The sequence below is a fragment of the Sorex araneus genome, chromosome 1 (genome assembly GCF_027595985.1).
Source record: "Sorex araneus isolate mSorAra2 chromosome 1, mSorAra2.pri, whole genome shotgun sequence".
Taxonomy (NCBI): Eukaryota; Metazoa; Chordata; class Mammalia; order Eulipotyphla; family Soricidae; genus Sorex; species Sorex araneus.
Genome location: NC_073302.1, coordinates 206,011,695 through 206,033,606, shown reverse-complemented (window position 1 = coordinate 206,033,606; position 21,912 = coordinate 206,011,695). Strand labels below are relative to the sequence as shown.

General features: G+C 39.6%; 1 protein-coding gene across 1 annotated transcript; it reads right to left on the bottom strand.

The window, feature by feature from the left end:
- Nucleotides 1-496: 496 nt before the first annotated feature.
- MMADHC (metabolism of cobalamin associated D) lies at nt 497-20,939 on the bottom strand. Its single transcript, XM_055121314.1, has 8 exons — nt 20,846-20,939; nt 20,523-20,584; nt 16,214-16,361; nt 14,138-14,355; nt 10,770-10,875; nt 10,039-10,169; nt 2,334-2,420; nt 497-1,542 (listed from the first exon to the last, which is right to left on the bottom strand). Exons 2-8 carry the CDS (start codon nt 20,529-20,531, stop codon nt 1,348-1,350), a joined length of 894 nt encoding a protein of 297 aa, XP_054977289.1. The 5' UTR covers nt 20,532-20,584; nt 20,846-20,939; the 3' UTR covers nt 497-1,347.
- Between the last annotated feature and the right edge of the window lie 973 nt (nt 20,940-21,912).

Genomic DNA, 21,912 nt, shown 5'->3' with positions numbered 1-21,912 from the left:
ACATAGTAAATAAAGGTTAGTCTCCTATTATTGAAAGAAACTAGACACAAAAGTAAACATAAGGGAACATATGGTTTTACAAAGAAAACAGACAAAACCAATTTGCATTTTAAGAAATCAGTATTATGATTATCACTGGGAAGGGAGTGCCAAGGGAGTACGGTAAGTCTCTGACATGCCAACGTTGCTTTAATTTGGGTGCTGGTTACATATGTGATTACTTACTGAGTCTTATTGTAATATGTGCATTGTAATATGTGTCTGTAGATGTGTACGTGTGTGTTAACTCTGTATAGTCTCTCTCACTTTCTCTCTCTCTCTCACACACACACACACACGCATCACTACTTCATTTCTCTGACAATGGATATTTTGGACTCTTACTTTTGAACCATAAACTATACATACTGTGAAGCTATATGTGAACTAAATGAAACAGTTGGTAACCTCAAAGTATTTTTTAAAAAGCTAGGCATTTAATTAAAAAAAGAAAATATCAATTTCAATTCATTTAATTAGTCTGATAGAAATTGTTATCCTGAGATCTGTGTATATTCCAATATGGCAAGAGCCTCACAAACTGAAGATGGTTCTTTTAAAGTTAACAAGAATGTATAAACAAACTCTGCCAATAAAAGAGAGGCATTTTTATAAGCATAACAGTTTCCATCTACTGCTAAAACTGAAGAAATAAAATTTAACAGCTTAGGTATAGTTTTGTATGAAATAGTACAATTATCTGTCTCAAGCAGGAGTTAAGAACTTTTTTAGTACACGAAACCAACACTACATTTTATACATAAAGATGTGGTAGTATATCCTTATCCTCCTTGCTGCCTATACATTATTTCAAAGTAATACTCAGGCTGGCACCAAAAATATTTAGCAGAAAGAAAATTAGGAAGAGTTAACTACAATGAATTTAGAATTCTCAATTGCATTTATTAAAAAAATTAGAAGACTAATACTACAATTTTTTAGGAATACTTGAAATATATATTTAAAAAAAAAACAGCAACAAAAAATGTACCATAGCCAAATGTGTGATTTATTTTTAGAGAAAAATAATTAAAATGAGGCTTTTCCAATAAAAGGGGGAATATCCTGGTTGCGTGTTAATTGCCATATTCTGTACAATGTGTATGCTCAACAGGTATTCAATGATAATATGAATGACCATTTGAGATTTAAATGATCACAAACCGACTGCCAAAGCTGTAAAATCATAAATGTTGAAATAAATACCTTGAGATAACTAAAATTTAAAAACTGAAGCCTTTGACAAGTGTTTAAAGAGCAACCCAAGTGTTATGTAGAAATAGCACAGCAAATAACTTGCCATTACTACTAGTTTCCACTTAATTTCTTCATAATATGGCTGTCTGGTGTTGCATTAGTGAAGATACTTCCTACAAACACATGGGTACCCCAGAGACTATGACGAATCACTTTACAGCAGCCAAGATCATCAACAAAGAATCCTAAATGTCGGTAGCGTTCATCTGTTTCAAAAAGAGTGTTGTTCGTATAAGGTCCAAAAAACTAAAGGAAATAAAAAAGAAATCAAGTTTTCATTAGCAAGAAAGACAATGGAATAATATTTTTTAAGTCAACATGAACACAAAACACAAAAGTTGCATGTTGCATCAGTACAATGTCTAAAATGTACTGATATTATTCCCTCCACTCCTATGAATTCTGGAGATGTGAAGTAAATGATTCAGCAAACTTTGTATAACTTAGAACCAAATGAACACTGCTTTTAAACATGAAATAAACTTTAGATGATAATCTGATTTACCTTCATTATTTTCAAGATAAGAAAACAAAAGCCAGAATGTTTTTCTTTAACAGTTTATACTAGTTCTTACTTGACTTTGAGAATAGTATACTTCTCATCAGAAAAAAAACTATTAGTTGTAACTGACAAATATTCCCAAGTTAAAAATGACCACAAGTAGTCATTTAGCTCTTTTCTTTAGAGCAACTTTATAAATGGTAATTTTCAAAGTTTCATATCTAAACAATGCTTTAACCACCCATGTTTTTCTTAATATAAATGTTTTCTTTCTTCAAAGATTACTAATCTTCAGCTAACAAATAACATCCTGTTGAGGATGGAAGAATTTAGTATTTTAATAAAAACAATTTAAGATGAAGAAACTTAATTGTAGGTACAAAGGTCTATCAAAATTATGAATGCGACTGAATGATGAATTGTACTCATTACTTTGGAAAAACCGCATTTTTAAATTATTTGCTTTAACCACTGTTATTACAAGTTTTTTCCTACTTCAAATTATACACCGTGGCTTTTAAGATATATTACTCACTGTCAAACCAGATGATGGATCAATAAAGTCAGCCCAATATCCTTCAGCTCGAAGAGCATAGCATATTTCCTTAGCACCATTGATGAACTGCACAGAAAAAGACACAAATATGCTCAAAATAGCAACATTACTGGACTGCTTTTTTAAAATAAAGTACCATTTTTTGCGTCAGATGGGGAACTAAGTACAATTAATAGTAGTGTCAAGGATACCTAAAATGTTTATTTTTTTTATTTTTTAATTAGTGAATCACTGTGAGGATACAGTTACAGATTTACACATTTTTGTGCTTGTGGTTCCCTCATACAATGTTTGAGAACCCATCCCTCCAGCAGTGTCCATTCTCCACCACCAATAAACCCAGTATCCCTCCCACCCCCCCAATCCCATCTCTCCCCACCCAACCCTGCCTCTCTACTTTACTTAGGCTGTAAAGTCATAAGGTTATTTTCATTGATCGGAAAGATGAACAACTTATGTAACCATTGTATAGAGAAAAGAGAACACCCTTTTTTTCTCTCTCTCCAGTTGGCTGTTATGGTTTGCAATATGGAGTGGCCATTGTGTTCAGTCTCTAGTCTACTTTCAACACGCATCTCCCTTGCTGCGCATGGTCTCCAACCACATTTTACCCTTCTGTCTGAGCTGCCTTTTCCCCCAGCATGTGAGGCCAGCTTCCAAGCCATGGAGCCAACCTCCTGGTACTTATTTTTACTATTCTTGGGTGTTAGTCTCCTACTCTGTTATTTTATATTCCACAGATGAGTGCACTCTTTCTATGTCTGTCTCTCTTTCTGACTCATTTCACTTAGCATGATACTTTCCATGTTGATCCACTTATATGCAAAGTTCATGACTTCATTTTTTCTAATAGCTGCATAGTATTCCATTGTATAGATGTACCAAAGTTTCTTTAACCAGTCATCTGTTCTAGGGCACTCGAGTTTTTTCCAGATTCTGGCTATTGTAAACAGTGCTGCAATGAACATACAAGTGCAGATGTCATTTTGACTATACTTTTTTGCTTCTCTGAGATATATTCCCAGCAGTGGTATTCCTGGGTCAAATGGGAGCTCAATTTCTAATTTTTTGAGAAGCGTCCATAGTTTTCCAAAAGGGCTGAACCAGTTGGCATTTCCACCAACAGTGTAGAAGGGTCCCTTTCTCCCCACATCCTCTCCAACAGCGGTTGCTTTTGTTCTTTTGGATGTGTGCCAGTCTCTGTGGTGTGAGGTGGTATCTCATGGTTGTTTTGATCTGCATCTCTCTGATGATTAGTGATGTAGAACACTTTTTCATGTGCCTTTTGGCCATTTGTAAGCCAACAAGGTTATTTTCACTGATCGGTGTGGAGAGCCTCCACGGGACCTTGCTTTGTAACAACAGTTGCACTGTGCTTGTAAATTGCACCGTTAGTTATTCGTAAACAACACCTAATAAGGAAACAGGATGTCTTGCCACGCCCATGAGCTGTAACTAGCCTATCAGCTGCAGACACGTGCAGGCCACGAGAGGTATATAAGGGGGTAAGTCACCTAGCTAGAGGTTCCTCCTCGTTGGTCCCTCTCTCCTCCTCCTCCTCCTCGTTCCCCCTTGTTCCCGTTTCTACCCCCTTCAATGGAAAGTCCCTGAATAAATCGCAGCAAGAAGGAGCAAGAAGGATCTCCGAGTTGCATGTTTCTTCGCTGGTCGAAGTGGCGCGCGACAGATCGGAAAGATGAACAACTTGTGGAACCATTGTATAGAACTTATATAACAGTAAAAGATAAATGTGTTAGGTACCAGTCTTACTTTTCTTTCACTGTACATTGTTGGAAGGGACAGACAGCATAGGGAGTGAGGCGCCTGCCTTGCACACGGCTGACCACTGCAATGCATGTGATCCCCTGCGGCCCACCAGAAGTGTCCTTAAGCACAGTTAGAAGGCCCAAGCACCACTAGGTGTAGGCCAAAAACCCAAACCAAGAACACTGGTGAGGCTCCCTGACCTCCCTGACCTCCTGAGTATTGCTTGGAAGCTCCTTCCCCTTCCCCTGCCCAGACTCCCCACTCCCCCAATCTACGTGTCCTTCAAAAAAACACAGATCAACTCAGACACAAAACATTTCCAAAAAGGCATAGAAGGCAAGTGGATGGGCAGGGCACAGTTACTGGGGAGGACCCTTCTCACAGGATGTATCTTTTGTGAAATATATAATCATTACACACTACCTAATTCACCTGCTCAAAATTTTGGTCTTCCCTCTGTTTCCTATGGCATCTTTATTAGCTTTACTGGAATCTAAAACAGTAGTATTTAAAAGAGTAGCAAATATTAGGATCATATTACAATATTCAAAATACTTGTTTAGAATGGGCACTGGTGGAGGGATGGGCACTTGAACACTGTTTCTCTGAAACACAATCATAAAAGTTTGCAAGTCTGTAACTGTATCTCGTGGTGATTCATTAAAATAAAATAAACTTAAAAAATTAAAAAATTCAAATACTGATTTAAAATAAGGAGAAAAATTTGCTTCATGTCATAAGAGAATAAACTGGTATCAAAACTGTCATCCACTGCTAATTATAAAACTGAAAAAAAAAGAGATTAGTTGTTTTATATTCAACAAAAAGTAAGCAAAGTCTATATATACTTTAAGAAAAGAGAGAAGAAACAAGTGAATTACTTGCAGCTTTCTGTCTGGGGATGGGTAAAGAAGTAGAGTCCGGGTGACGGTCACTGAGCTGAGCTGAGAAGCTAGACAAGAGAGTTTAGCTTTTGTTGGGTGTATTCAGAGTATTCTTGAAGAATGATGTGCTCTGGTTATATGTATGTAAGGGCTGAGTTGTGCATAGATGAGCCTTGTGAGGCTCAGAGCACAATGTGCTGTCTGTAGGGCTGAGATGTGAATGGGCCCATTAGTGTTCGGAAGCAGATTTTAGCCTGCCTAGAGGGAAAAGACCTGGCTAAACACTCTTAACATCCAGTTGAGATTCCCCAAGTCCACAACATATGGGTGGTATCTTACAAAAGGGGATTAGCAGACTGAAGCCAAGGTCCAACACAGCTATCTGTATGGTTTTACTGGAACACAGCCATGACTGTCATTTATGCACTTTCTTCAGTTGCTTTGAAAGAACAAGAACAGCACTGAGAAGCTGAGACCTTCTAGTTCATAAAGCCTAACATAATTATCTGGCTCTTTACAGAAAATGTTTACTGACCTTTGCTATGCAAGGTTTGTAAGGTAATGAAAAACATTAATAAAATTTTTTTAAAAAATTTTTTGGGTCATGCTCTACTATGCTCAGGGATTTCTCCTGGCTCTGTACTCATGAATTACTCCTGGCGGTGCTCAGGGACCATGTGGGATGCAGGGGATCGAACCCAGGTTGGCCACATGCAAGGCAAACACCCTACCCGCTGTGCTATCTCTCCAGCCCCTGCTATCTCTCCCCCAAATTCTTTAGCTATCATCATAGTTCATATTTTTTGTGGTAATTAAACTTTATCATAATTTCCCCAAAAGGAAAAAGGAACACTTAGAATACTGTTTAGAAGACGTCTATCAACTTAATAAAAAGATGTACCATAAACAAAATTACAAGGAGACAACACATAACTGGTAATTAAGTGTTTATAATGGTTAACTAAAAGAATTTCAAATTATCAAATTAACATTATTTATTTAAAATTAAAAATAAAATTTAAATATTTCTCAAATATTTTTGTTCAACAGCAAACACTGACATCTGCTGGAAAAAATTAAAATACTTAAGTCATAAAACAAAAATGCACTTGGATAATAAGCTATATCTTATTCTAAAATGATCACTAAGATCTCAAATAGAAAACAAAACCTGAATTATTAATAAATTAAAAAACATATGACAAAGCAATGCTATTTCAAAGCCCTGAAATTAGGTACTAGAAAACGGACTCACTATTACACTGAAGCTAATATCAACTGAGACTCAGAATTTTTAAATGATCAGAAAGTAAGTCCACTAATGCAATGCCTATATGAAAACTCTTTACCAAGGAAATGATGGTGGTATTACTGAGAAGTACCTTAATATTTAAACAGAAAATTTTTATTATCCATTAAAATTTTATGTTCTGAACTCAGAACTCCTTAAAAACAGAGACAATGTCTTAATAGCTTTCTATAATCTCCTTTAAACATGAAACTTGTTCCTGATTGTTCACTTCATGAAATTTATTAGCAAGTATGTGTATATGCAAGTTTGAAGTTATTATCATAAAATAGCTTTATAAATGAAATATACTATACATCCAATGCTAATGCTAATGATACTTGACATTATCACGCCTGTAAATTAGTAAAGACAACCGTTTTAACTGTTTTTAGCTAAGGTACCCAAGTATTCGTCATGTAGGAATAATATTCCTATCTGGTAGATAAAGAACTAATATAACCCAACATCAAATTTTTAGAGAAACTTTCAAATTTTTAAGTAAAGACTTTAATTATTTTTCATTTTTCAGGGAAAAATAAAAAGAAATAGTCACTATATAGGGTAGCATCCAGAATAAGCTAAGGGTACAGAATAGACTATTTGATGAGCAAACTAGCAACACGTACCAGAGTTTAAATAGCCAGAATCTGGAAAAAACCAGAGTGCCCCAAAACAGATGACTGGTTAAAGAAACTCTGGTACATCTACACAATGGAATACTATGTAGCCGTCAGAAAACATGAAGTCATGAAATTTGCATATAAATGGATCAACATGGAAAGTATCATGTTGAGTGAAATGTGTCAGAAAGAAAGAGACAGACATAGAAAGATTGCACTCATATGTGGAATATAATGTAACTGAGAAGTACAAGTTGGCAACCATGCAACTTCTGGCAGATATCTCTCTGGACTTAGTTACTAAAATACTAAATTACAGAAACCCAAAACTGAGAGGCCGCTAAGTGTGGTCACTCGACCTCATACCTCTTCATCCTCAGCAATGGAAAACAAATTATCTAATGCTTCCTTTTCAGCAGGTCTGACTTTAGGGGAGAGACTGTCCAAACAATAATAGTGAGTTTTTTTGAAATATTGTATGCAATCAAAGTGAAAGTAAAGTGAAATTTATTAGTTACACAGGCGGAGGGGGGGGGGGCTTAGGGTGGGGGGGTTAGGGGCGTGGGGGGGTTAGGGGTGTGAGGGGGCGGGGTGAAGCTATACTGGGATTCTTGGTGGTGGAATATGAGCACTGGTGAAGGGATGGGTATTCGAGTATTGTATAACTGAGATTTAAACCTGAAAACTTTGTAACTTTCCACATGGTGACTCAATAAAAAATTTAAAAAAAAATGCATGTATTGAGCAGTAAGAAGCTGGGCCAGCAGCACCGCAAGCCGGAGAATGCTCCAGACCCCAGAACGGGCCAACGACACCGGGATGCCAGACAGAGAAGGTACAACCAGCAGGCCTTCTCCAGATGGAGCCCCGGCGACACTGAGCTTCCATTAACATGGCTCCAGTATGTGGGACTGGGACATCTCTCCAAAATGCGTGGGGGCACTGGAACGGGGCGGGGCCAGCCCAGTCTCAAGCCCGCCCTGCTGCAGGAAGTCACGCCCTCAACTCGCCCTCAGCGCCATTTTGTCCCAACAGTCAGCGGCAAGAACCAGGCCTCGGCACCACAAGTCAGAGAATGCTTGGGACCCCAGACCGGGCCAACAGCACTGGGGCACCAGACGGAGAAGGTGCAGAGTCCCCTCCTTCTCCAGATGGAGTCCCGGCGAAACTGAGCTTCTACCAGCACGGCTCCAGTTTGTGGGACTGGGATATCTCTGTAAACCACGTGGCCGCGTTCTAGATATCCAAAGAAAATGCTCAGGAACAACTCCGCCACCCCTGAGCGGACATTATACACAGAGGCACAGAAACCCAGAGACTGCTGGCAGCTACACTCATGGACTCTGAACTAACTACGGTCCTGTGCAGCCCCAGGAGGGAAAGTGTTTTTGTCCTCATCCTTTTCCCCTCTCCGCAGCATGGCGACCACCACCGTTTCGTGCCAACTGGACAGAGGTAGGAGCTTACAATGATGGGACGCATGGGGAATCTTGCGATGGGTGGGAGGGGCAGAACCGGCCCTGCTTCCTGCTGTAATGAGACCCCAGCAGCCTCCCACAAACAGCTCCCCCGCTCCTGAAGCCATGACCCCAGAGGACACAAACCAATCTCGGAATGCAGCGGCTGCTGGCAGAAAAACGTCTGAACTTAATACCAGAATCCCAAAACTGGGCGGCCAATTTCACGACCATGCAACATCATATGCTCATTTTATCAACAATAGAAAACATACGATCTAATGATGCCATTCTGACAGGTCTGACTATTGGGGGAAAAACTCCAAATAATGATAGTGAGTTTTCCGTCGAAAATTGAATGTAATCAAAGTAAGGAGAGATTAAAGTGAAAATCATCTGCCACACAGGTAGAGGGGGAGTGGGAGGGAGGTATGCTGGGGTTCTTGGTGGTGGATCATGTGCACTGGTGAAGGAATGGGTGTTTGAACATTGTATGACTGAGACTTGATCCTGAAAGCCCTGTAACTGTTCTCACAGTGTCTCAATTAAAAAGCATAAAATAAAAAAAATTAAAAAAAAGAAAACAGGAAAAAAAATAAATAAAATACAGGTAAAGATGAAAAAAAATGCATATATCTCCTTTTAAGATGCAACCAGTGGAACTTGGTTATGTGCCTGTCATGTTGATGAGGGGGATGTACTGAGGCTGAAGGTGGTGGAAGTTAGTTGACACTGATGGTGGGATTCTAACTGATATTATATGCCTAAAACTCAATTATCAACACACTGTCAATCACAGTTCTTTAATCAAAAAATATCTTTTTAATGTGTATATCTCTTAACACAATTCACTATTTAGGAATTTACAGATGAATGTATCTAAATGCGTACATTAAATTTATGTATCCATATACTCACTGCCTACAACAGCAAAAGTTTCAAATATTCAAAAGTATTAAAACATTCAACTTATAAATCACCAAGGAAGTATTTAAACATTGGCTTCCCCTTACAATGTAAATACTGTGCAGACTTCATAAAAAAGGTTTACTGTTATAGCAAGATGACGTTTCCAGGTTAAAAGCAAAGCACAAAAGAGAGAGAAGAGCATGTAATAAATCATCTTCAAACTACAAATACCCTGCCCATGTTTATTTCTTGAACACAGGATAATTACTGTTCCTCTTAAAAAAAAAAAACAAAACAAAAAAAAACGTCGAGGGCTGCAGCAGGCCCAGGGAACCAAATGATACTGGCAACTAAAATCAAGGCTCCTTCATGTAATGCATTTACTCCTGCCCTTTGAGTCCTAGCCCTTACTTAATATGATTAAGAGACTGATGGCGAATGAAAAGACTAATAGAGGAGAGAAATGTCTATGAAAAGTTATTCTTATTTTTTGCTTTTTTTAAAAAAAACCTGTATTTCTCATACTTCGAGGCAGACACAAAAAACTTGAAAAAAAAAAAGCACTGAAAATAATCTGTACTTTTCAATGACACTAAAAAACTTCTGGCCCTTTTATTCTCAGAGTAGATATTCAGGCTTTTAGTGCAAAAACACAACGATGTAAAATGAATAAAAGCTAAGTAGACACTCAGTTTCAAAACAAATGGTAAAATGAAACAAGATTATAAATAAGCTGTCAGCAAATGAAAGAATTACCTTCTCTAAGAGCAGCTCCCTTTCATTTTCTACTTCCTCACTCCAAACAGTCATATCATTCTTAGTTTTCTGTGTTACAGTCAGAATCATAAGTTTGTTGGTGGCTGCTTCAGGAAAGAGTGATTCAAAGTCTATACAGAAAAAAAAAAACCATATCGAAGAGAAAACAATCTCATTCTTTAAAAAAGGAAAACATGCATTAAAATACTTAAAAAAAATCATGATTAAGTTAATTTGTCCTGGTTCAAGTTCAGTTTTAAATGAATTACTGTTTTGGAAAGAGTGGATGGAATGGAAACACTTCTAATGAATTGTTTTTAGACCACACCCAGCTGTGCTTAGGGATCACTCCTGCTGGAGATGGTGGGCCACATGTGGCACTGGCAATAGAAACTGGGTGGGCTCCATGGAAGGCCAATATTCTACTTATTGAGTAGAATACTGTACCCTCTTTTGGTCCCTTATTTACAACAAAGTTAAGAGTAAGTAGGGTGAATATTATTTGTCTTTAAAAAGTGTTTAAGTTATTTTCCTCCTATCTAAAGTATCAAAAGCATAGTCAGATGTTCAGGAGACTTTATGTTGGCTGTGTAGTAATCCTCTTCCAAACATGCTAAAATAGTGCAGTTTTAAAGCAATACAATTCTAATAGCTTGTATTAGTCCAAATACTAAGAACCTAACGATGTTATCTAATATACGTCAGTGTCAAGTCTGTGAAGCACAACATACCTTTCCGCAGCAATTCTGGACATGCTTGGATTGCACACTCTACCTTGGCACTTTCAAAATAGGTTTCCGCACTGTTAACTTCTTGTTCAACAGGCGTATCATTACCCTAAGGGGAAACAAGAAATATAAGTAAGCAAAAATCTGGAGTTCAGATAAAAAATATCTTATCAGCATTAAACTTCTTTTATCTAGGAAATTTTTTAAACAATCTTCATATACTAGTGATAGCCTAGAGTTTTCTTATGGCCTCATATTTTTCTGATGAAAATATTATTTTACAAACCTGTCTGAAAATACATGAATGTAAAATACAGAATACTTTTGATATATACTGATATATTTTGAAGACAGAAGTTCCTACACTTATTTACCCGACTAACCCCTTTTCAGAATTTAAACAAACAAACTTAGTGCCCTCCCTTTAAGTGAACGAACAGGAAGCATCCTTCAATTGCACAAAGGATTATTATTGCCCCTCTGGATCGTTCCAGTGCCCATTTTGTAGAACATTGTTGTCTAAGACAAGACAGAAATGGAAGTTGGCTAAGAAATGAAAATGCTCCAAATATTACAATGTTACCCTTTCTGGTACCCTGCAATTATGCCTAAATACTTATTTGTTCTATAATCTGTAAAGTGGAGACAATAGCAATGATTTACAAAAGAGCATGACTTAATACAGTTGTTATGCAAAGTCTTAGAGGTTTTCTTACTCTACCGAAATGTATGTGGCACTATCCAATGAAAACTAAGATAAAAGCAGGCACTGCAATGTTAACAATGTGGCCTTCAAGCTGGCAGAAGAAAATGATGAGTAAATGAAAACCCTCAGAGGGAAAAGTGCCATAGAATTCAGCTATCCTTATGTGGTATAGAAGTGGAAAAAAATGATTTGCTGGGAGAAATTAGCATTTTGCTGAAATGACCACATTTGACTTCATGTTAATTATCATATGCATCTTAAAAGGCAAGCTGCAGCTGGAGTATAACTTAGGAATTTAGAAGAAAAAATGGTCCAGGAAGAGATAGTAATAGTGCAGAGGTATGCAATGATTATAGAAAGTGGTGCATTTATAACAATCACACAGGTCATTCAGTGTATTTAAGTATTTATATACCTTTTCCACATTAACCCTCACAGCAAATTTGTGAGATAGTGATCAAATAATTTACATATAAGGACACATTTGCTCAGAGAAGTTATGTAACTTTTGTAAGGTCACAAAATAAATTATCATGAGCTAATCTTTGCACCCAGATTTACACTATCTTCACAGTCTATTAAACTAAAGACTCCCCCAAATCGAGGTAAGATAAGGAGATCTAGAACTTCAGCAATATTAATACTAATAAAAACTGAAAGAACAAAAATCATTTGTTCAGAAATGGAAATTACTATTGCAGAAGGTGGTACAGTAATTTTTGTCCTGGAAGAGTGTAAAGTATCTTAAGTCATTTAGATTGCCGATAATGTGAGAGCAAAGAGGTTCTGAAACAAAGGACAAATCAGTATCAGACACACTCAAAGTCTGAGACTCTTGAGACCATCCAGATGAGAACATTCAAGAGGCAGACAGAAATACAAAACCAAAATTATTCATAAAACAATCATTGGGCCATGGACATAGTTCAGGGGGCTGGTGCACATGCTTTGCATGCAGAAATACAGGACAGGACTTCTGGCATCATACTGTCCTCAGAGTTCTTGGGGGAGTAACCCCTGTGCTGAGCTGGGAGAAGCACAAGCACAACTGGATGTGATCCAAAAACTTAAAAATAGAAACAAAATTAGTAAATTAGTAAATCAATGCACTCTATGGAAAAAGCCAAGGTTATTAGGTGATCAAGGGATTAACTCAGCAAGATGAAATGAAACATGGAAGTAGGCAGACAAGAGGGACCAAAGAGGGGCTGGACAGTGGGTAGGGCATTTGCCTTGCATACGACCGACCAGGTTTGACTCCTAGCACCCCATATGGTCCCCCGAGCACTGCCAGGAGCGATTCCTGAGCCAGGAGTAACCCCTGTGTATCACCAGGTGTGACCCAAAGACCCAAAAAGAAAAAAAAAAAGAAAAAAAGGGGCCAAGGAATTATCTGAGAAGGAATTATCTGAGATAAAAAGCTGAAAGAGGGACTGGAGAAATTGCATAGTGGCACAGTAGGTAAGCTGCTGCATTTGCAAGTAACAGACCTGGGTTTAATCTCTGGAGCCCCAAATGATCCCGAGGCTGCCAGGAATGATCCCCGGGCAAAGAGCTAGGAGTAAGTCCTGAGCACTGCTGGTTCTGGCCCCAAATCCCTGAACATAAAGGAGGTCAACTACGTTCCAACATTGGTTATATAATTTCAATAAAAATATCAGTCTAAAACTGTAGATATATGAAAAATGGGACTCAACAGGTCAGGGGCTTCAAAGAAACATGGAACTGCATGTAACTTACTACTTGAGTAAATGGTGATTCATTATTTGTTTAAAAGCTAATTGAAATTAAAGAGGGCTGGAGAGATAGTACTGTGGGTAGGATATTTGTCCTGCATGCAGCCCACTCAAGTTCATCCCAAGGACCCCATTTGGTCCCCGGAGCCCTGCTAGGAATGATAGCTGAGTGCAGAGCCAGGAGTAAGCCCTGAACACTGCAGGATGTGACCACAAAACCAAAAATAAAAAATCATTATTTAATACCAGTATTATAAACTCATTAAACATACGTATTAGAAGTAGCCTTTAAAAAAATCTTATTTGTAAGGGTCAAAGCAATACGAGAGTGAGTAGAATGATTGCCTTGAACCTGGGTTCAATCCCTGGCACTTCATATGGCCCCCAGTACCACCAGGAGTGATCCCTGAGGTCAAGCCAGGAATAAGCGTAAGCACTGCCTGGTATGGCCCCCAAAAAACACAAACAGTAAAAAGATAAAAGTCCTACTTATAAAACTTCTATTTCAGCTTATACGTTATCTGAAGAATTTCAGAGTTTTCAAAAGTCTCCAAATGCTGGAAGAATATACAAGGGGTCAGAATTAGGACCATACGTAAATTATAATCGCTATTTATAGATGTAAAAAAAAAAACAGGGAATCTGAATTTGCAATATAGAAATGATCAAATTATCTCTATCTGAAATAAGCAGCTATTAAAGAAGATATTTTTCAAGTATTTAATTACCTTGAAACTGCAATCTAAAATTAAGAAAAGAATTGCACAGCAAATGTTACAGTACAACGCCCAAATTTCAGAAGCCAGGTAGATTGGTAGGTTGTTTTGTGTATACTAGCATTAAGGCTCTTTTTAACCTCTTCAATAAATACGCTCAGAGTAAACAAAAATTAACAGCATTATCAGACAAACAAAACATTAGCAACTTGCCTGAAACTCATTCACATACTGTGCCATCACAAACTCATGTCTTTCAGTTGATAAAGGTTCTGCTAGAACATCAGGTAAAGTTTTGGGAGCCTGGCTTTTCTTCTGTGATGAGGTCCCATTGAGGTGACAATCAAAGCCTATGTTCCCAGGAAGCTGAAATCTCTGATCCTGAGGTCCAAATGGTCCCATAGTTTCATCAGGCCAGATTGTTCGAGAGCCTGAAGAGGAACAATAACACAAAGTCCTTTTCTAATTAGCAGGTAGACTGAAAGAATGCTATTCTTACAGTTAATTGTTTTTAAAACCAAAATGGTGTCTTTGAAAATTATTTTCCTGCATGATTACGTTTAAGTCTCATGTCATTTCCAAAACAACAAAAAGGGTCCATTTTTAGTGGAATAATTAAAGTATTACAACTCACACAATATAATGCTTGATAATTATATTAAGAATGGCGAATCTTTATTGTACTTAGAATGAAGGCTAAGCCATATCCCCACGCCGGCTGAGAAGAAATATCCTTCTTTCTTGGGAAGAAACGCGGCGTGGCGTTAACCATAGTATGATGTCCATTAAGCTGACACGGACCTGGTGGCGTGGGAATGGGATACAAGGGAATAAATCATTATGTACTTGGAACAGTGGGATGCTGGTGGAATCTCGAGCCGGGGCCGATACCAGCGTATTACTTTTGGTTCCAGAAACTGCTTGCAGACATTCTACCAAACTATCAACTAAGCCAGAGCCCCACGTCGGCTGATGACGGGAAATAACCATCTTTTTCGGTTTTTTTTTCCCTTTGTCAGGCAGCGTGGTGATTACTAAACAGGCGTGAACTTGGTGGCGCGGGACGAGGGGGAAAAAAATAGAAAAGTTATGTAACAAACAGCGGGACTTAATATCTCTACATTCTCAGCAATGGAGAGCTATCAAATGCTTCCTTGACAGTAGGACTGTCTTTTTCTTTTTTGGGGGAAAACCCTAGCAACAATAGTGAGTTATGTGTTGAAACATGGAATGTAACCAAGATAAAGCGTAAACAAAGTGAAACTTATCACTTACAAGGGCGGGGACTGGGGGGGCGGGAGGTATAATGGGGTGGTTGGTGATGGAATATGGGCACTGGTGAAGGGAAGGGTGTTTGAGTATTGTATAACTGACATAATCCTGAGAACTATGTAACCCTCTGCATGGTGATTCAATAAAATTTAAAAAAAAAAAGAATGAAGGCTACTAGAGCATATTACGTTGAAAGAAAAAGCTAAATAAAAAAATAACAAATAACCAATAAAACTGATACTAATAAAAACATACTATTTTTATTTCATTTAAGGACAATCTCTTTAGTACACATTAAGTTAAATTCCTAAAGATACACCTTTACTATAGCAGTGTTAAACATAATAAACCTCCAATACAGGAATAAAACGCAACATGAATCATTTCTCAATCTAATCACACAAGTTATAAATTTTTTTTTCCAGATACTGAGTAATGAGTCATAGTCTGAAGATAATTTGGAAGGCAGGTATGCTCACCACTATGCCATCAACACTGTTTGAAGATAATTTGGGAATGGCTACTGAAAGCAGTGAGAGATAACCTATATTTACCTAGGAAATTACATGATTAAATATTTTGGCATGATTTAAGAGTACAGCAGTATGGAAAACAGAGAAAAGAATTTTTTACAAAGTTGGAAGTTATAATTCAATAAACACTAATAAATAATGTCAGCTACATTTAAGAATTTTTTAGCAACTAAGGATGTTGTTTTCCTATTTCATGCAAGAGGTTTGATCCCTGACACTGGGGGAAAAAAAGGAAAATAAACTCAGAAAAGAGAAGAAGTAATAAAGTTTAACAGTATCATGAGGATGAATAAACTTAAAGTTTAAGAAAATGTATTTAATTTTATATTGTAGCTTTCAGATATAGACAAATGGCAGAACCCTATTTTCACTTCCAATGGCATATATACATATATACTTTAAATATAAAAGAAGTATTACTGAAACTGAAATACAATTTAAAGTACTTTGAGACAATTTTAAGGCAATAATAACTTCTACTTACAAATATCTGGGGGAGCAGTGGCCACATGAGATTCATCAGACCCGGATGAAGATCCAGCAGTTGAAAAAGCTTTAGGACTGACAACCCTCCTAACTAAAGAGCAAAATCCTGGGAGATAGGAAACCAGTCTGGCTCTGTTACAGAGCACCTAGAAACAAAGAAAAAACATTGATGTTATTTGCTTGATTATGTTATTTTGCTTAACAACCTCTAGCAAACTTCACAATGCAATGTGATTTTTAAGATTAATATTTATTCTACTATTATTTAGCACTTACCACAAATACTATACCTATTTATGTAGCTATTTTAGAAAATAATAACTTGGTGTAGAAGTGTGTGACTTTTTCAATAAGAATCAAGACGGCCAGACTAGGGAATATGGAAATCTCTCAAAATTGCCCAATTTAGCAAGAACACTAAAAATGCAGAATAGCCAGTAAGATTCTTCTGTCCTTAAAAAGGTTTTTCAGTAACTCCCTGTTGAACAAAACCCCTAATATTTTATAAATTCTTCTCTTGTTCTTTACTACCATGAATTATGCTGTCTCCCGTATCAACTTTCCTCTTTCCCTTTTGGCTATGTCCATTTTCTTTGACTTTATTTCAGTATATATCTTTGTGACACATTTTCTACATCTATGTCCATTTCCTAGACTCTGGGGAGTTCATGGAGTATGTGCACCTGTGGCAGATACACTCACAAAGCTTTAGTTTTAATACTTCTTGGAACAATTTAATACAGGGGCTGCCAAAATATGTCAGGATACACCCTGCTATTCATTTTGGCAAATAAAGTTTACTGTAGCTACATTTATGTGTTATCTGTCCCTAACAGTAGAGTTAAGTAGTTTCCAAGAGACTCTATAGCTCTCAAAGCCAAAAATATTCACTCTCAGGTCCTTTGTATCAGAATACAGCTGCTAATTCTTAGTGGAACAGATGTATAAACAGGGCCAGGAATATGGATTAAGAGGGATGTGGGTGGCATGCATGAGAAGCAGGTTATAAAAAGTTGTAAAACAAATGCTATGAATTTATGAAGTGCTATTAAAATATTTGAACAATTCAAGAATCTTTGGGGAAGTTGGAGAAATTTCATGAGATATATGAAACATTTTGAAAATCTTTGCTAGGGAAAGAGCATTTGAATGAGTGACTTTCAGGAACACAGAGTATAGTCATAAAGATCTATTTATAAGACTTACAGGATGAGAGAGAGTGGACCTAGGGAATAGTTAAAAATAGGCCTGAAAGTTAACTTGTGGACAACAGCTGCCACAAACCGCAAAGAACTTCTTATATCAAGACAGTCAGAAAATTGATCCAGAAGCAGAGGAGTAAAGTGACAAAAAATAAGGAAAGTTTGAAAGACAGATATTTTTCAATACCGGGACCTTGCCAGTTGTCAGTATGCAGTTATGAACAAGGTTGAAAACCTCTGTTTTAAGGAATGTACCCACTGTAGAGAACAGGAACACTGTAGAGAACAGCGTGAAAACAAGTCAGTGAGTAGTTACAACAGTTCCGCAATTTGACACTCTGGAACTTATTCTTTTTAGCAGAGCACCCTGACATCATCCAACCCAGGTGTTCTTTCACATTTTATTTCTTACTATAAATATAAAAGAATATTTCACTGGCTGTGATAAAATCCCTAGTGTTATTACTGTAGTCCTTAGTAACATAAAATATCAAACCACCATTCCCATACTTCTCTGCCTTCTTTCATGTCACAAGGTTTCTTTTGCTAGAATGCTCCTTTGTTCTCCTTTGGGCCTAGCAATTCCAGCTCATTCTCAAGACTCGGATAAATCCACCCCCCTCTAAGTGTCTGTAAAGTGCAACAAGGCACTTTGTAGATAGCTACAAAGCGTTCTGCCCATCTAAAAACTCAGTGCTTTTACAATATTTTTACAGAAGTATTTTTACAATTTAAATTTACCTAACAACTGACGACATCTAATAGAATATGCCTCAGGATCCAAAGGCAATGCCAAATTCCAAAAATATTTTGAGCAATGGCAAATAATAAGAAGTTCAGTAAGATAACTGAATGGAGCAATAAAAAGCATTTAATCAATAGATGTTGATTACTAGATCCCTAGTCCTGTGCTAAATCTTTATATGTATTAATTTTAACCTAAGTTCTGTAAGTTTACATGCCATTTTTGACATTAGTTCAACTTTGATTATTAATCGTAATTTGTGATCCTTTACATTGGCATGGGCAAACACAGTAGGGAGGCTTTCCTGAATTATTTTGGAGACTGCTGCTTATCATTATTATCAATTATTTTAGCCTTCCAATACCAAGAGCACTAGATCCATTTTGATATTTCTTCTGACTGGTAAAACTTTTAATGAAAGTGAAATAATAAATTATAAATTCTGTTCCCAGTGTAAGAGTCTATCAAGTTTCATTTTTATGGGAAAACAAACCAGTACCTCATTTACCCGCTAGAGAGTTTGATGGTGACAGTTCTAATCTGCATCAAACGACTCTTTGACTACATGATTTTCAAATTATTTGCGATGGAAATGGAACTCTGCACAAATTTGAAAGATTTTATGACATGGGAGCACTGGGTGATTACAGGTGACATGAAATCAACAGCTCAAAAATTAAAATAGGCAGTTTAAAGAAGAGTCTTACATGGCTAACATCAAACAAATTTAGAATTCTAAACTTGAAATAATAGGTTATTAGGATTTAGAGCAATCTTTTAGATATTGTCCTAGGACTAACTCCTACTTCTGTTCACGAAGGAGAATCATACAGTAAATACCAAAGTCTGAAAATAACTTTCTATAGAATCTAGCCATCTTTTATCATTTCTTCTGTGGTGTATTCTGAGAAATGTGAATTGGCTGTCAATGCAAACTATGATTTCATACAAAAAGTTCAGATTCTGGGCTGTTTTTAAAAATCCAGAAGCACTAAATACACATTACCAAAAGGCATTAGGGACAGATGACTGTAGCTTAAGAGGCAGTTATTTCAGAAACATGAATTTTGATTTTTCAAAGTCCCCACACCAAGGCCAATTAACCTGTCTAGTCTCTAACTAAACTGTTCAAGAAATGCCAATCAACATATTGTTTCTAAATTCCAGTTACGATTTACAATGCATAAAACTTCTAAGTTTTTTAAAAAGTATTTGAATATAAAAAATACCAACATTACTGCACATGAGCTGCTAACAATGAAAGGGTTTACCCGTGTTTTTAGGTATCCTTCAAACATTCCCTTTCTGTGTTTAGGCCAGGTCAACTTTCCACCTACAGGCACTGCCAAGAGGGAGCAGGGGAATGGTTCAAAAGGTCAGTGGCACTCAGGAGACCAGTCCCGTCCCACGGGCAGGGCGCAGTTTCCTGAACACCGTGGGTCCTGACCCAAAAGCCAAGCGGGGCGGGGATGGGGAGAGAAAAAGAGAGGAAGGAGAAAGGCTGAAAGCTGGTGGTTAATGTTCCCCAGGTCCTGACAGCTACACCGGACTTTGACATTTCACTGGGCATGCCAGGTACCCAGCTCCGCGCCGTCACACCCACCTTCCTGACGCTGAGCTCTGTGTGCTACAACCCAGCTCCTCACGGCTGCGCCCGGACCGAGACCAACTGCACAGTGCAATCCTATTTGCCCCCACCCCCTTGGCGGGTTTTCTGTCCCCCCTCCGCCCAATCCCCCGGGTTCTACGACCTCCCAGCTTTCACCACTCAATGGAATGCCTCTCAACCGGCAGAGACCCCTTCCAGCGCTCTCCGCACCCCGCTCCGAAATCTGCACTGCACCTTGATGTGGCTCTATTATTTTTTATTTTTTATTTTTTTGCTTTTTGGGTCACACCAGGCGATGCTCAGGGGTCCCTCCTGGCTCTGCACTCAGGAATGACTCCGGGCGGTGCTCGGGGGACCCTACGGGATGCTGGGTTCGAACCCGGTTCAGCCCCCGTTATTTTTGAATGAGGACTTCCGCCTCTCCGGGAGCTGCTCCAGAGCTCGTCGGGGCTCTGACGTGTGTGCTCAGGTGGGGGAGTGTCGCGGGGAATCCCTGCGGTGACCACTGTCCCCTAAAATACCCAGCTCCCGCACTGTCAGGCACTTCCCGGCCCGGGAGGGCGGAGGGGAGGGTGCGCGTGCGCGTGCGCGGCGGCAGCTGCCATCGCGGCGTTTGGCAGGGCCAGCTGTCGGGCTGGGCACGGGTCGCCGCCAAGTTTCCCGACGCGCACGCGGGGTCACCCGTGACGGCGCCCTCGCCCCCGCGACCACCCATCCGCCACGGGAGCGGCTCCGCGGCGGCTTCACTCACACTGGCCATGTCTGGAGCACGGGGTGGGCGCAGCAGGGCTCTTCCCGGGGCCTGGGCACTTCCTGGGGGGGGCAGAAAGGGAAAAAGACGAGACACGCCGCGCGGGTTAGGGTGGCCAGCTGACGGCTGCGGGGAGGGACCCCCGCGCTCCCGCCCGCGCCCACCCCCCTCGGCGCTCTCGGGGGCGCTCCAGGGAGCCCAGAGCAGGCCGGGCCGGCGGGCGGCATCTCCGCCCCGCGAGGGCCGCGGACAGCCCGGGACCCGGGACGCGCGGCGCCGGCGGGCGGGTGGGCAGGGGCCGGCGGGGCGCGGGGCAGCCGTACCGGAGGGCCAGGCCGCTCGGCGATGCCACAGCCGAACTCTCCGCCGTCAAGATGGCGGCGACGGCGGCGGGCCCGGGGGGCGGGGCCGGGGCGGGGAGAGGGCGGGGCCGGGTGGCGTCAGCGCGGGCGGCCAGGCCAGAGCAGTCGCCCGCCTGCACTAGGCCGAGTGCCGAGATGCGCCTGCGCACGGGTCGGTCCCGCAGGTCGTGCGGGAAGGGCTGAGCGCAGCGTTTCTGGCTGCAGGCCGGGGACCTCCCGCTGGGTTATGCTGTGTGCAGTTCTCTGGTCTATTTGATTCGCCCACTTGATCCTTAGGATGAATTCCCCTTACCCGAAGATGTCCTTCTTTCCCCCTGGAGATACAGTCTTCTACCTGGTTTACTTTTCAACAGCTACTGTTTCTCTTAGTATTTTATTTTAGTAGTTTCTTTTTTTTAAATAAAGTAGGAGTACTGTTATTTTTTCAGCCATTGATTAAGCTGATTGAATTGGGCATGAACACCATATTACTTTTTTAAAATTCTACTCCTAATGCTAACTTTGTTTTATCATTTTATTATTATTATTCCCCTCCCCTTTTTTTTGATTCACTGTGAGCTACAGTTACAAAGCTTTCATGTTTGAGCTTCAGTCATATAATCATCAAACACCCATCCCTTTACCAGTGCACACTTTCCACCACCAAAATCTCTGGTATTTGCCCCCTACCCCTCCCTCCCCTCCAACCCTTCCCCTGCCCGTGTGGCAGACAACTTCCCCCATACTCTCCCTCTACTTTGGTTACAATCGATCTTTTGACACCAGTCTCACCACCCCTCAAACCTGCTGAAAAGGCAATGCTAGATGATTTGTTTTGCATTGCTTGTTATGGGTAGAATATAATGTTCAGGAAATCCTGTCTTTCTCTTCCAAGAGCTTTAGTTTATAGTCTCTGGGTCTTGGCCATTGATGGGATTACATGGCACTGGGGCAGTTTGTGGGTGTGATTGCCAAGCTTTTGGAAAACTGCGGGCCTGAGGGGAGGAGGCCCAGTCCTGATCCAAGCGGGCTTGGAGATCTCAGTCTTG